This window comes from Balaenoptera acutorostrata, chromosome 2, assembly GCF_949987535.1.
Source record: "Balaenoptera acutorostrata chromosome 2, mBalAcu1.1, whole genome shotgun sequence".
NCBI lineage: Eukaryota > Metazoa > Chordata > Mammalia > Artiodactyla > Balaenopteridae > Balaenoptera > Balaenoptera acutorostrata.
The window spans coordinates 142,243,337-142,259,665 of record NC_080065.1 but is presented as its reverse complement, the minus strand read 5'-3'; the positions used below and the strand labels follow the sequence as shown (position 1 = coordinate 142,259,665).

Sequence of the window (16,329 nt, the reverse complement as noted above, 5' to 3'; positions counted from 1 at the left end):
TCCAGCTTCTTACAGGTGCTACATTAAGGAAAACAGATAAATCAATTCAGGGCATCTAAGCCCATCATTAGGGAACCCAGTGAGGAAAGAATAATGCTCAGAAAATCACCAGGGAGGTCAGATTGGCTGTTATGACTCTAAAAGTATTCTAGTAGCACTCCATGTCAGTCTCTAGGAAATCTGCATCATGCTTTATACGATGACTAGCCCCAAAGTGAAGCTATGGCCTTAGGACCAAGCTGGTTTCATTTCTCATTCACCTCTATCTTGCCATCTTTCAGGTGTTTCCTCTGCAGTATCAGAAACAAGGACAGTCAAGTTTATGACTGAACTCAATTCATTCAACACATTTTATTGAGTACCTGGAAAGTGCCAGGCACTTGCTACACCCAGGGAATCAGCTGTGATCAGGAAAAATGCTCCCTTTCCTTGATGAAACATATTCTAATATGAAAAATGGATAATAAAAAATATGCTGCTTCTCTTCAATGGCTCTCCCATCCCCAACCTATTCAAGGGCCTTTTCTGACCTGCTTCTGGAGAGGTAGGGTTCACCTCTGAGAACTGTGTAAACCAGTCTCCTTTTTATTAGCAAGAAATTAGGCAGCAGGAAGAGAGAGATTAGGGTATTTCTTCTCCCTGCCTCAGCCTCACAGTTCTGGCAGTAAATTTCAACTACTATATCTCCTGTAGGATAGACTTCCTCTATAGCACCAGATCTCACTGGAAATTCTACTTTCTTCCTCTGTCTTTTCATACTGAAGCATGTGTGGCAGATTATCTGAAAAGACAGCTACTAATGATTCATTTCAACCTATATGTTCAAGCTGATCCTCCCCTCAAAGAGTAGTATCTAGTTCACCTCCCCGTGAATCTGGACTTGCCTTGTGACTTGCTTTGACCAGAAGAACGTGGCAAATGTGATGCTCTGCCTGTTCTGGGACAAGTCCTTAAGAGGCCCGGCAGCTTCCACTTTGACTTTCCCGGGACCCAGCCACCTAATAAGCGCTCAGGCTAAATTATTAAATAGGGAGAGATCACATGGAGAGAAAGAGAGACAAGCCTAGCCCACCACTCACCAGTCCAGCCACCCCAGCACAGAGGCACCAGATGTATGAATGTACCCATCTTGGATCTTCACTCAGCTCCAGTTGAATTTCCCCGGCCAACTCTACCAAGTACAGAGTGGAGACGAGCCATTTCTACCAAGCCCTGCTCAAACTGAATAATCGTGAGTAAATAAATGGTGGTTGCTTTTTTTAAGTCACTAAGTTGTGGGCACCTTGTTAACATAGCAATAGAGAACTGAAACTGATGGTAATGGGTCCTCACTGCTGCTTAGTCCCAGATGCCTCGACATCCTTATTAATACCCTTAATCCTGACCTTGGCTCCATGAAGGGTCCACTGGCTTCATTCTCTTCAATTAAACCCTCTTGAGTTCTGTTTTATGTTCTGTTTTGAGTTCTGAGACACTGCTCAACACAACAAGTAAATAAATAAATAAGACAATCACAGATTCTTGTTGGTACCAGGATGAAAATAAGCAGGTTGCATGATAGGCAATGACAGAACCAACTTCAGGCAGGGTGTTCAGAGAAGGCCTTTCTAACTAACTCTGCTTAAGTCAGCTAACATCTGCAGCAAAGAGGCTGAAGGAAATGCAGTGCTAGTGGAAGCAAGGTTGGTGACAAACTCAGCTGAGGAATCCAGTTCAGGTTCAAGTCACTTTTTCTGGTGTCTCTGCCCCGTGCCACAGAACTAAGGCTTGCAACTGCTTTCATATCTCTGGGTATATCACTCATTTCATTCGTCCCATTAGGCTGAATATTTGAAGTAGAAGAAAGACAAACAAAAAGAATGGGAATGGCTCCTTCCCTGCCATGCTTGCCTCCCATCTCCCAATATACCTGAAAATACAAGTTTGAAGGGTGTGAGCCATACTGCCTAAGAAGAACCAGGACTAAAAAATGGGAGGGATGTTAAAAGGCACTTTTACATAAGGTATGAAAACATATTTTTTCCCCACAGTTAGGAGTAATTTGAAATTAAGGCAACATATTTTTATCAATACAATTGGCAAAAATTCTAAAGAGCAATAGCATCTAGTGCTGGTGAGGATGTGACAAAATGGGCTTTTCAATATGGTGCTTGGTGAGAGAAAGAACTGCTATCCTCTCTTTGGTATACAATTTGCCAACATCCTTAAATAAAAAAACATATAACATATCTTTCCCTGGTCCCACTTTTGAGAATCTACTCTAAACACCATATGTAAAGATAGATGTGCAAAGATCTATTTTATTGCAATATTGTTCACAGTGGCAAAAATAAAAAGTAGGAACAACCTGATTATCCATCAATAAGAAAATGGTTCAATAAATTACGATACACTCATATTAAGGAATCACACCAGTATTAAAAAGAATGAATTAGATCTATATTTATTGAATTGGAGGGATATCCATAATATATTATTAAGCAGGTATTTTAAAAAGCAAGCATCGGGCTTCCCTGGTGGCACAGTGGTTGAGAATCTGCCTGCCAATGCAGGGGACACGGGTTCGAGCCCTGGTCTGGGAAGATCCCACATGCCGCGGAGTGACTAAGCCCGTGAGCCACAATTGCTGAGCCTGCGCGTCTGGAGCCTGTGCTCCGCAACGGGAGAGGCCACGATAGTGAGAGGCCCGCGCACCGCGATGAAGAGTGGCCCCCACTTGCCGCAACTAGAGAAAGCCCTCACACAGAAACGAAGACCCAACACAGCCATAAATAAATAAATAAATAAAATTAAAAAAAAAAAAAGCAAGCATCAAGCATCATGTATAGTATGATCCTAAAGCAAAAGTTACATATGTGCACATATATTTGTTTATATTTATAGGAACATGAAGACAGTGTGGAAAAATACATATGCTTTTAACAGGATTACCATAGAGGGGTGAAAATAAATGGAAAAGGATTACTTTTCTTTACATATTTTTGGATTGTTTCATTTATTGAAATGAGTGTATATCACTTTCATTTTTAATTCTGCTGTCCCCACCCTTCTTTCCACCTCAGGCAACCAGTTCTGATTTACTTCACCTTAGATTAATTTTAACTGTTCTAGAATTTTATATAAATGGATTCATAATTTTTTGTGTCTGGCTTCTTTTGTTCACTGTTGTGCCTGTGAGATTCATCCAGGTTGTTGTATACATTGGTAGTTTATTCCTTTTTCATTGCTAAGTTGTATTCCATTCAAATGGTGTATCACAATTTGTCCATATCCTGCTGATGGACATTTGGGTTGTTTCCAGATTTTGGCTATTGTGAACAAAGCTGCAGTGAACATTCTTGTATGAGAATTTTTTTTAATTGAAATATAGTTGATTTACAGTGTGAATGTCTGCTGTACAGCAAAGTGATTCAGTTATACATATATATATATACCTCCTTTCTTATATTCTTTTCCATTATGGTTTATCAAAGGATATTGAATATAGTTCTCTGCTGCACAAGAATTTTGACATAGATTTCCATTTCTCTTGGATAAATACCTAGGATTTGAATTGTTGGGTCAAAGGGTAGATATATGAGGATGTATGAACATATTTTACTTTTGGTAATTTAAAAAAAACCAATAAAAGCATTTCCAATAAAAAATTTTGAAGAAAGAGAATGAATCTGTACTTCAAAACGATAATAATCCTTGCTATCTTTTTCTGCATCCTTCCCCTCCCAATAGGTGTTTGCATCTGTCAGTTCTTAGGCTTCCCAGGCCAGATCAGTGACCCACTACTTTTCAGGATGAATCATCAAAGATGGGGAAATTCTAATGTTATACCTGCCCAACAGGAACTAGGTTTAGATAACGCCCACCAGAAGCCTTAAGACTCAAATGATAATTCAAGAGAACTGCTAACACACAGGAAAAGCGGCTTCTATAGTCGGAAACTTATTGCAAACCAAACAAAACTCATGACACTCCTTTTCTATAATAACAAGTTGTCACCAGAATAGATACTTAGCATGAAAAAGAAGAAACGAGTCAAATCAACACATTAACAAGAGTAGCAGAAGTAACCCTACTGCAAGGGAGGGTTTACAAACAAATGGTGAACCAAACCTTGGTAACTTTCCAAACTTAAACTGAAAGTCCAAGATGCTATAAAAACCCAGTCAATACCATGAAGACCTATTCTAGGAAGGATTGGCTGGAATAAACATATTTTTTTAAGTGTTAAAAAAAGGAGTACTGCCACACTGTCAATGACAGATTTTAGCACCCTTTTTCTCAGAACCGACCTTGAGTCTTAACCCATAAGAGGGTCACAGTTTCAGTATATCCTCCAGGATACAGCTGTTTAGACCAGGGATGGACCTCAGACAGTTCAAGTCTGGATTCGAAGTGCCATGGGAAGCCAATAAAGTATTTTGTGCAAGTAGTAACATGGTCTGATTTATGATTCAAAAAGATCTTGGAGGAATAAATTAGCAAGCATTTGCAGTAGTTCAGATGAGAAATGATCATGGTTGACGATGGCAGTGGAGAAGGAGAGAAGCCCTAGGCAGCCCCTCAACATCTACAAGCCAGGGAGAGGAACAAAGGGTTTCTGAAGGAGTCAACATGTAGACCTAAAAGACTGTGGGGTCATGAAAGCTAAGAGAGAGGGAGTTTTTGAGAAGGAAGAAGTGATCAACTGTGGCTTCAGAAGTAATGACGAGGAGCCTATTTGTGAAGAAGACAGCTTCTGTTAAAGGGAGCAGAGAAACGGGGCGGTAGCAGGAAGAAGATAAAGTGAAAAGGAAGTGACTAAAGCATGTTTGTAGCTTCTTTTGCACTGCAGATAGAAATCTAAAAGGCCATGTTCTTAACTTGCCATACAAGTCCCTCCATAGTGTAACTACTTTTATCAGTCAGGTTCCCAGTAGCAGACACTGGCACACTCAGAGTTTAGCTGAAGAGAACACCGCAGTGGGACAATTTACAGCCGTGCAGGCAGGGTGAGGAAACTCACATCATTTGGGGAAGCAACCAGGAGTTAGCTTCAGGGTGAAAACATTGCCACACAAAGCCTGAAGAGAAAAGGGAAGGAAACTTAGAGCTGGAGCCATGGAAGGGGGGCCACCTGACACCAGCAGTGGCCACAGAGGGCCAGAACCCTGTTGCTAAAGCAGGAAGGAAGGAGAAAGAAATACCTCTGCCCCCGTTTTCTGATCCACCCTCACAACATTGGCTGAACCCAACTGGAAACCAGAAGCCATGAGAATGCAGGTGATGGACTCCACAGAGGTCAGGAGGGCACAGAGCAAGGCAGAGAAATCCCTGGGAAGTGGATTGAGCAGGTGAATCACCAGCACACCCTTGCTCACCTCCCCAGCTCATCTCTGACCACTCTCCCTCCCCTCACCCCCACCACTGAGCCTTCTTTCACATCCAGGAACATGCCGAGCTGCATGTTACCTTGGGCCTGGGTACAGGCTGTTCTTTCTATCTGGAATACTCTTCCCCTCTCCACCTCATTAGCTCAAAATTATCTTTCCACCTTCACTTTAAATGTCACTTTCCCAGAGAGGCCTTTCCCGGCCCTTGTCCCTATCCCATCTTCAGGAAACACCACCGTTACATTCTCTCATAGCACCCTGTTCTTTTCTTCTACAGCATTCTTCATCGTGTGCGATGATAGCTTTACCACAGCATTATTTGTTTAACATCCACCTACTCCCTCAGACTAAACATCATGAGAACAGGAATTTGTGTCTGTTTTCACAGGATGATTTTGGCAATGGGGTAAATGCCCAAACACATATTTATTTAAACACTTAATGAACCTGTTATAATACCCTCTCCATGTCACCCATGATCTCTGAATACAAACGGTTTAGCAATGATAACAGATCTTATTTAATCCGTCCTTGTTACATGTCAATCCGTCCTTGTTACATGCTAGAAATGTATGTCATCTCATTCACCACCCACAACAAAGTCCTAAGAGTCAGGGACTCTTTTCAGCCCCATTTACCCAGAAAGGGCGCCAAGGCATGAGAGGTCAAGGAATTTAGCCAAGGTCACACAGCTATGGGTTGTGAACCAAATCCCACTGATACCACAGCCGGTGCTCTGACCTTCCTCCCCACCCCCGCCCCCATTATACTGCCTCATTAAACATCTCCCTTTGGTTTTTGCTTGTTTGTTTATAAGTCTATCTTCCATATTAGACTATAAGCCCCTTGGGTAACAACAGGTTTTAGTCAACTATTTAACCCCACTGCACACTGCAGATGCTCTATAAACACTGAATGTCAACTCTTTCCTACCAGAAAAGCACGCCTTGCGCTGACTGACCTCTCCCCTCACCTCCAGTCTTTACCCACATTCATTCTGTTTATTAAAGAACAGTGGTCTCTCAATCAGACTCTTTTGATGTCCACTGCAGTGAGCTCTTCCACTAGAGCACAGTTCTTTTAATGAACTGATAAAGAGTTCAAGGACCAGCAAAGCCTCCTGTGAACTCTGAACACCTGGGGGCTTTCCCAGGACACTTGCCCTTATCTAGAAAGACCCGGCCTCAGAAACCAGCCAGCCCATCCTTTCTGACATCCACCCAATTCACTCCTGAATCTCACTTGACAAAGCAGGATCAGTTCCCACAGTCACAGGCTGCCTAGTTGCTTCGCTGACGGCAACTTGGATTCCTGTGAATAGAGCTTTCAGAGGCCCAGCCACTGGGAGCAGCACATCTACTCTGGGCTCGCCTGTGCTCAGGGGACAGAAGGAGAGAGAGCATCCCAGGAGGCAGGAAAATGATTCCAAGAGCACTTCTGCCTCCATCTCACCTACTGCCAGCACCTGTGCATTCTTGCAGAAGGACTTGGAATGTGTTAGCCCTTTAGAGAACCTACCAGGCTCTCTGAACAGGTCCACCCAAGCCCTCCAACAGCCCTGAAAGGAGACTGAATTTCAGCCAAGAAGAGCCCAACTGTCAGCAGAACAGAGAGTTAGCGAGGGCATGCCCTCCTACCAGCTTACCTGCTGCACGATGCTACGGCTCCACTTAACTCCTTCCTTCTTCATTGCTTCTTTTTCTTTTCAATTATCCCCATGGCACTCTTTTCTCTTTTGCTCTCCACAACCCAACTTCTGTGTGATGGGGACCAAAAAAAAAAAAAAAAAAAAAAAGTCAGAGCTAGAAAGAACCTTGTGTCATCTAACCCAAGGCATCCCAAGCCCTGGCAAAATCACTTAAGAGGTTTTTTAAAATACAGATTTCTAGACCCTACCTTAGACCTGCAGTAGTAAATAACTATTGCTTTTGTCTGTCGAGGCATGGCTTTCTTCAGAGTTTCTTCAGAGAACTTTTCTTTCCCCACTCTACATGGTTCTCCTAGGACTAGCAATTCCATAATGCGTGGCCCCAAGATAGGTACATGATCCAAACTGGGCTAATCAGTCATTCCCAGTGCTATCAGACTCAGTGGATGAAAGATTAAAGTGTCCCTTTCCCACTGGTTGCCTAATCAAAACAAAGGCAACCCATTCTCCACACGGTAGTAGCCCTATTTCCTGCCAACTAGAAGAAACTTATCTGCAATGAAGGAAAATGAAAATCAGAGAGAGTTCTGACCATATTTGCTAAGTTCCTGAGGAAAATTCTATCTCTGAACTCCTCTGTCTCCTGGGTCAACAAATTCTCTTGCTCTGCTTAAGCTAGTTTTGAGAGTTTCTGTCATCTGTGACCGAAAGTATAGGGATTAATACATCTACTGAATCAAGAACTCAAAGGTTAGGAAAGAGAATCTGAAATTTTGAAAGATGTGCAGGGATTTCTGATGTATGGCTAGGTTTAGGATATTCTGATAGACCAACCCCTCAGCTTATAAGGATAAAAGCTGAGATCCACATAAGGGATTTGATAATAATGATGAGGTAGAATTTAGTGAGCACTTACTACATGCAGGACCCAATGTGAAATGAGTTATATGTATTACTTCATTCAATCCTCAGCACATCACTTTGAATTTACTATGTTTACCATATCTATTTGCTTGTTTACTATTTCTGTTTTATCTCCAATTATACATCTACCACCTTACCACCTAGCACAGTGCCTGCAACATAGTAGGAGCTTAATAAATACTTGCAATATTGAATATATTTTACAGATTAATACAATTACTAGCAGCAGTAGTAGTAGCAGCAGGATTACAAACATTAACTGAGTGTTTATTTTGTGTTAGATTCTATTCTAAGTTCTTTTTAAACATTAGCTTAATTGTCTGAAAAAGCTTTTAAGGTAGGTTTCTGTTATCCCTACTATGATAAGAAAACTGAGTCACGGAGATGTCAAATAATTTCCCCAAGGCCACATAGCTAGTAAGCAGCAACACTAAGATTCAAACCCAGGCAATCTGGCTCCAGAGTCCCAGTTCACAACCACTATGCTATACTGGTTTAATTAACTTATTCAGAATGACCAAGCTACTGAATAGCAGATACAGAATTTGGGCCTAGGTTTGTCTGAGTCCAAAATTTGCACTTTTTAACCACTACTTTATACTTCCTGTCTGTGGTTAATTGTCTGACAGTTCGTGGTAGTCCACATAAATGGTGCCCCTGGGGTCGTGCAATATATAATCTGCATAGTTCTTGTGGCAACCCTCAAAATATGATTCGAAACCAAGTATCCTGACTTCTAGAGAGGAAGAGTTAGGTGTGATCAAAAACAACACTCACTGGGCCAAATACTGAAACCAAGGTACAACTGTTTGCCTCTTGTGTCCGTTTGGATACTGCAAGAAGCAAAAGCCAAGATGGAATTAGAAGTATAAGAGATTTATTGAAGGATAAATGGAAGAAGGAACAGGAGTACGTGGGAAGAGTTTCAGACTACAAGGAAGTTCTGTCAAGAGAGAAAGGAGAAGGAAGATTGGGTTGGAAGAGAATCTGTCCAGTTGCAGCAAAGCTCTGAGGAAATGTGGGCCAGGTCAGTGGGGAGCCCAAGGCAATGCTGGCCCAGCAGAGGAGTCCTGCTTTGGGCAGAAACAGCCTCACTCCAAAACACCTTGCTCAGTCATGCCTGGGAGCAGCCCAATGACAGCAGAGACTTGGCATAAATGCTGTGGCTGATCCCCAAGAAGTGGCTGTCGGACCTGCTGGTCATCCACACTCCTCTCAACTGGTTCTCTTGAAGAAAGATCTGGCCAGAGCCTTCCCGTGGCTGCCACAGCCCTGTACTAGGAATCAAACTCCTCTGAAGGAAACACCAAGGAGCCAGCCATAGGAGAGAAGCAGTGTTTACAATTGCTCCTCGCACATAAATAACACTGCTGAGTACATTTGCTTTCAAACCTTGTGTTGGTTTGGCCTTACTTAAAAGCCCATTTAGTGAAAAATGTTTTCCTGAAGGGGGGGGGGGGACTTTTTCTTGTTTATTTTTCTACTGTGGATACATTTAAATTGCCACAAAGAAGTTACTATGGAAACTGCTCCCAAACTTGCAAGATAAAGGGCAAAAATGGAACACTTTGTTAAAATGCAAATGATTAGTCTTTAGAGACCAGAGCACTTTTTAACAAACTCTCCTTGTCTGGTTCTTCTGAGTCCATTAAGGGCTCTCTTAAATCAAAGGTAGACAGGCAGGTTTTTTGTGTTATATTCTAGATGGCATTGGTCAACTGTGAAAACACCACAGGTGGCAACTCTGGAATAAATCTAGACACTTTCAAACTTGTTGGATCAGGCAAAGTAGATAACAGCATTGTACTCTGGGTAACTCTGGTGAAGCTGATTATGAATTACTATGAATGTGCAAACAGGCCGAGGGCAGGGAAGGTGGTTATTTTTATGCCAGGCTCATTCTGCTGGTGTACCCTGAACCCGCTTGTTTGAAAGTTAACTTGCTAAGCTCTTATTTATGGAAAGCAGTTTCCCTTTCTTATCTCCCCTGGCCACATTCCACCCTTTGAATCTTGAGCTGGACGGTCCTTTCAACACGAAACACAAACTTCTCATTCTAAAGCCCCATTTCTCTGCCTATCTCTTTACCTGCCCCTCCCCACCCACTCTCCAACTCACTTTACTTCTGTCTACCTGAGCAATCCTAGCTTGACAAAGCTCTCAGATAGCTTTGTCCTGATTTCTGCTTTTTGTACTTTTCTGCCTGGCAATTCTTTCAACTTGCTTGTCTTGTTGAAATCCCAAAGTCTTACTGAAACCCTTTTTCAGAACTGCTTCCAGTTATTAAGTGGATGCAATATGAAGGGGTGATTTGACCTGAAGAACTAACTAAGGGGTCACATGTTCTAGATTCTTGATTTGGGATCATTGTTACCTAGCTTCATGACTAGCAGCAATCAATTTCAGGTCTCCTTTGTGAATCAGAGTCTTCATCTGTTCCCTTCACCAGGAATTCTTTTCTTGCAGTTGTTTTGTTTGTTTGTTTGTTTGTTTTTTACCAGCTCCTTTTTATCATTCAAGTTTCAGCTTAAATAAAATGTCATCAGGGGACTTCCCTGGCGGTCCAGTGGTTATGACTCCAGGCTTCCACTGCAGAGGGTGCAGGTTCAATCCCAGGTTGGGCAACTAAGATCCTTCATGCCAAAAAAAAAGTCCTCAAAGAGGCCCTAAATACTCCCTAATGTTATTTTCCTCTAACATCATTCTTCATAACATTATCTTCTGTTTTCTTCAAGCACTTTCTATCTGCAATTATCTTAAATGTTCCCTTGATTACTATGTTTTCCTCCAAAGGACCTTTAAGATCCAAGAGAGCCGAGGCCTTGTCTGTCTTCTTCCCAGCTGTATTCCCCACTCCTGGCACATAGAAAATGCTCAGTAAAAATTTGTAGAATGAAAAAAACTTTAAAATTTAAGCAGTTGGACCAAATGAACTTCAAGGTTACTTGTGGCTTTAACATGAACACTGCCAAAAATGAGTAAGTGAAAAATAAAGTGACAACAACAATTGCAATAAAACAATGAATGCAGTGTGGATGTATACTTACGCTTTAAGAATATACACCTGCCAAGTTCTTGGGCCTGTCATAGTGTTGTACTGCTGTTTTTATACAGTTTCCCAGGGAGTGTGAACTGAATTTCTGAGCTTTATAATACAATATTTAACAAGGATATCAAGTAGCTGTCTAAATATAAGAGCACTGTATCACAGAATTAGAGTGGGATAGGTTTTAAAATACAATCTCTTCAATTTACAAGGATGTAAACTAAAGCCCTGGGAAGGAAGTATATTTGGACATTTGGAACCAAATACAGCGTTGCTTCTGTCAATGAGGAATACATATACCAATCACACTTCCTTATATGTAATCATTATTAATAACATAACAATGCTTTATATTTGAAAAACAAGTTTGTGTGACGAGATTCTATACCGGTGGTTCTGAAACGTGAGCATGGAGGATTTGTTAAAGCACAGACTGCCGACCCCACCCCTAAGAGTTTCCGGTTCTGTGGGTCAGGGGGCTGGGGAGGGGTGCGGAGAACCCCGAGAATTTAAGAGGAACCCTACTAATCTTACCTCAGCAACTCTCTCAGCTTAACTGGCCCGCTTGGCGCGCCCAAAGAACTACAAGTCCCAGCGTGCCCCGCGCGCAGCGGGAGGAAAGTCGGGCACTTCCGCTCCACGCAGCGCCTCTGTCCCCGCGTCTCGACGTGTCACTGGCGGCGCCGCGGCTGTGGCACGATAAGGCGCTGACTGGGGGAGTTTGAGGCGGCGGCGGCGACCCCGGCCTGGATCTGTCCCGGCGCGGAAGGGTTCCGGGGTCCGTGGGGAACAGGAAAGGGAGGTGGCGGCTCAGCCCGCTCGGGGCACGATGTTGAACATGTGGAAGGTGCGGGAGCTGGTGGACAAAGCGTGAGTATCGGGGGTCAGTTGTGGCCGAGGCCCACTCGGGGGAGGGGCGGGGGGAAAGGGGATCCGGGTCTGAGCGCGGGGCCTCCCGCGTCACGCCCCCCGTCTCGTCCGGCCCCATCATGGCGCCGTCCGGCAGTCTTCTCGGCCTCGGGCCGCGTCCCGAACCGCCAGTCTGGGAAGGGACCCTTCCTCGTTCGAAACATCCTCTTAGCTCCCTTCTCTCCTAAGCAGGTCTTCCTCACCCTGCCTCTACCCCCACCCTTCTAGGCACAGACACTTTGGTCGGGGAGGGGGCGGGGTTGTCTAGAGATGGGTCAGTGCCCTGGCCGGGGAGCTGTCTTGGCCCCAGGCTTTGGGCTTTGCCTCCTGGGCAGCAGCGAAAGCTTGCGGGTGGAGGACTCACTTCACTGGCTCTCTGTGCACCTCAGAGTGTGGTGCAGAGACCTTAGGCCTGGTCGGGAGGTGTCCTTTACCTTTCTGGGTTTCTTTTAATTCCTAATGAACCTGAAGTGTTGGAGTGGGTGGTAGGTGTAACAAGTGGCCACTGTGGTCAGACTGAAGTTACTCAAGAGGAGACGCTTTTCTAACATCAGTGAGAGTAGATCACCACATAGCTTACTGCGATTCTTTTCCTCTGTTTCCTTTTCCACTACACTTCATTTTTGAAGGGCCACTTGTTCCATTTGGTTTAATTAACAAGTCATTGAATTAACAAGAAATTTCCCCTAAAGAAGGAAACAACCCAGGTTTATATCCTGTTGATCTACTTTTAACTTCCCTGACAGGTAAAATGACTAATATATAGCTGATTTTCTTTAAGATTTAAGTGGTAACTTTAGTATCTTACACTTAAATTGAGTGTATCAGATAGATATAACAGTGGTTAAGTAAGGTCTGCTAGGCCAGCAGGAAATAAAGTTTAAGAATTTTCCCCTTCCTTTCGGAGGTTAGTGATGATACAGTGTGTGGTGACAAAAACATTTCATTTGTGCCACTCACCCAACCTAAAATCAGGAAGTGTAGATGGCAAATTCTTGAGGCTTTCTTGACCCCAGAAAAAATAATTCATTAAGAGATACAAACTACTAGGTATAAAATAAATTAGATCCAAGGATATAATGTACAGCACAGGGAATATAGCCAATATTTTATAATAACTTTAAATGGAGTATAATATATGAAAATATCGAATCGCTGTTGTACACCCGAAGCTAATATTATAAATCAACTATACTTCAATAAGAAAAAAATTCACAGTGGCTTGGGTAATACATCAGATAGAATTTAGAGTCTGACCATATTTTCAAGTTTTCTGTGCTACCAAGAAGGCAGTTGAGTGCCTAAGGAGCACAGGTTTGTGAACCTGCAGAGCTGGATTCAAGCTCTGTAACCTTGGCAGATTACTTAACCTTGAAGTGCCCCAGTTTTCTCAGGTGCAATATGAAAATAATGATAGATACTTAGAGTGTTGTGAGAATTAAAGGCTAAGGACTTAGATAGCATATAAAGCCCTTAATACAGTAGGTTTAGATCAGTATGGCTTTGATAACTATAGCAGATGTTCTGCATCAAGAGTAAGATTAAACTTCATTGAGAGAAGCTCCAGGGCTTCCCTGGTGGCGCAGTGGTTGAGAGTCTGCCTGCCAATGCAGGGGACACGGGTTCGAGCCCTGGTCTGGGAAGATCCCACATGCCGTGGAGCAACTAGGCCCGTGAACCACAACTACTGAGCCTGCGCGTCTGGAGCGTGTGCTCCGCAACGGGAGAGGCCCCGATAGTGAGAGGCCCGCGCACCGCGATGAAGAGTGGCCCCCGCTTGCCGCAACTAGAGAAAGCCCTCGCACAGAAACGAAGACCCAACACAGCCAAAAATAAATAAATAAATAAATTAAAAAAAAAAAAAGAGAAGCTCCATGTTTAAAAAGTGATTTGGTGATTTTGCTTAATCAACTATTTATTTGACCGTTAAGTTCTCAGTCCTTTATTTTAGGTTTGTTTTGCTATTTATATAACCTTTGCTTTCCAAAGATAAAATAAAATCATGTGTTTTTTTTTTCAGATCCAGGTTCGTTGGTTGTTTTTTAATATTTGGTGTAAGACTAGGATACCAGCTTAAATAGTCTTTAAAAATCCAAAAGTCTCTACAAAACTATCTCTTTATTTCTTAGCCAGAGGACAGTGGAAGAAAAACCACTAAAAAAACTCTTAGGAGACTAAATCTGTAGTACTCAAACATGTGAAGAGACTGTACATTTTTCAGGAGACAAAGAAAGGCAATATTTCTGCTTTAATTGTTCGTTTCATATTGTTTTTATCACCTTTGTTACTAATTTTCAAGTGCTTCAGGTTAAATTTGTCACATAAATAGTTATCAAGTCAATCTAATGGAAGAGCTGCTGTTGAAAAGTAACTTCTCTCTTCCTTTTTACTACCCAATTTAGAATGGAGACTTGAACCAGGTTATTCAAGAACATGTAAGAATGTTGCCACCAAGGACTTTTTAAAGCTTTCGTGGGTGTCTGACACATGATATTAGGATTACAACATGAGGTTATTTTACTGATGAATACTCAGAATTTAATTTTCATCTTTCACTGGCAGGAGAGAAGAAATTCTTCCCCCCAAATGAAAGCATTTTACAGAACCAGTACCTGTGGCACTGTGCGCATTTACACCTTAAATTGCCATAATGAAGGTGAAGCAGATCCATAGAACCGCTGTTCTGATTATCAAGGGGATAAGGTGATGAGGAAACTTGCAAATGAGGAAACAATGAAGTGACTAAGGACTGCTCTGAGAGCTTTGTTGAATAGAAATGAGGCTTTATATGATAGAGCACTGGCTAGAGGTTTAGGAGACCTGGGTTCAGATTCTGATACTGCCTTTTAAATTAGCCGTATGTCTGATTTGAGGCAGAATCACATGACTCTCCAGACCTTGGATTCCTTATCTTTAAATTGATGGGATTGGGCTAGAGTAAGACTTTTTCCAACTTCGCTGGCATATTGGAGGCATGAATTTCTATCGGGGGCAAAAAAACAGAGCAAATATTTCATAAGAGCAGATAAATTTTAGAAAGTTATTATCCTCCAGAGACAGTTTCAGCTGAAAAAGGAATTTTGTTTAAATGTGGCAATCAATAAATGTTATATTTAAATGCTTTATGCAGTAAATAAGTGCAACCCATGACTCTGGAAAATTAGGACTTTTATTTAGCATATATCCCTACCCATTGAGGTTTACTTCAGAAAGAAAAATGTGGTCTTTCAAAATGTGTCCTCTGGAGCTACTGTTAGATCCAGCATGGTGGCAGTTCTTAAGTATAATGATATATTTCAAATACTGGCTTTTGAGATTTTGTAGACTTTTATGGAAGGTTAGGGAGATATTTTCCACAATTGTTGCACCTGCTGGTGGTATTAAATGGCTCTGTTTTGCAGAACATTGTGGAACTGAGGAAAAGCAGATAAAACCATAGGCCAGCCAGAGCTTGGAGTGCCAGTTTCCTCCCACTTGTACTCGAGTTGCATTAAAGAGAGCGGTGGCAGGAAAGGATAAGTGGCACCACTCCCACCAACTGGGAGAAGCTTGACCATTGTCATCCTTTGACCTGCCTCCCTTTACTTGAGGCTGTAATAAAATTGAACACTTTTATATTTTGTTATCGTGTTTATGGTATAAATTGAAAGTTGCTACAGTTCTGTTGTCTTTTTTCTTCAAATTTTGGAAATGCAGTGAAGGTAACCTGGTAATGGTCAATCAAACTGCTCCTTACTGTTCAAGCCCAGCCAATCCTTCTCTTTCATGCAGGGAGTAATATTAACAGTAAATCTATTTCATCAGTGGCCCGTATTCTTTTTATGATAGTGATTCAAACAGGGCTGGCCAAGGTCCTAAGGCAACTACTGTAGATACTCCATTTTAAGTTATTCTCTTAAGAATAGCTTGCATTTTTTTTTCCCCTGTAAGCTGATTTTTGTTGGTGTTATTTGCATGATTTTAGTTTCTAAATGGTCACATAATGTAATAGAACTGTGGAAACTACTGATCTAGTCTAGCTGACCCCAGAGGGAGAACCCTTTGCTTTTATAGAAAATATTTCATTTAGTTATTTCAACAGATAATACATTTATTATTTATTGGAATAGTACTGTATTTTCTGAACTTGAAAAATACAATACCTGCCTTCAAGAAATTTGCCACTGCAAATTGGTGCACTTGAACTATCATTGGTTTTCCACTTCAGTCCTGGGATGTGTTCCCCCTATTTCCCTATCTTACCAGTAAATCTCTGTTCAGTTTGCTTCTTAGAACTTGAAAACAAAGGTGATTTTCAGCTTTCTAGTCTCCCCCTATCAACTTTTCTTTAAACCAATTGTTATTGCTGAAACAGTAAATTCATTATCCTTCCTTTCTTCTAGTAACTGCACACAAGTAGATATTAAGAATTTAATTGCAAAGAAAGATGATTT

At 42.0% G+C, this 16,329-nt stretch overlaps 1 protein-coding gene across 5 annotated transcripts in view; it reads left to right on the top strand.

The window, feature by feature from the left end:
* The first annotated feature begins 11,617 nt into the window (after positions 1-11,617).
* The window catches only part of CLINT1 (clathrin interactor 1), a 67,868-nt gene continuing 63,156 nt past the window's right edge, over positions 11,618-16,329 (top strand). For 4 of the 5 annotated variants that reach the window (XM_028166012.2, XM_007165533.2, XM_057541001.1 and 1 more), the window contains exon 1: positions 11,618-11,857. In XM_028166012.2, the coding sequence (XP_028021813.1) occupies positions 11,817-11,857 (41 nt within the window). In that variant the 5' untranslated portion in view covers positions 11,618-11,816. The remainder of the gene's footprint in view (positions 11,858-16,329) is intronic. The other variant, XM_007165535.3, reaches the window with a different exon arrangement.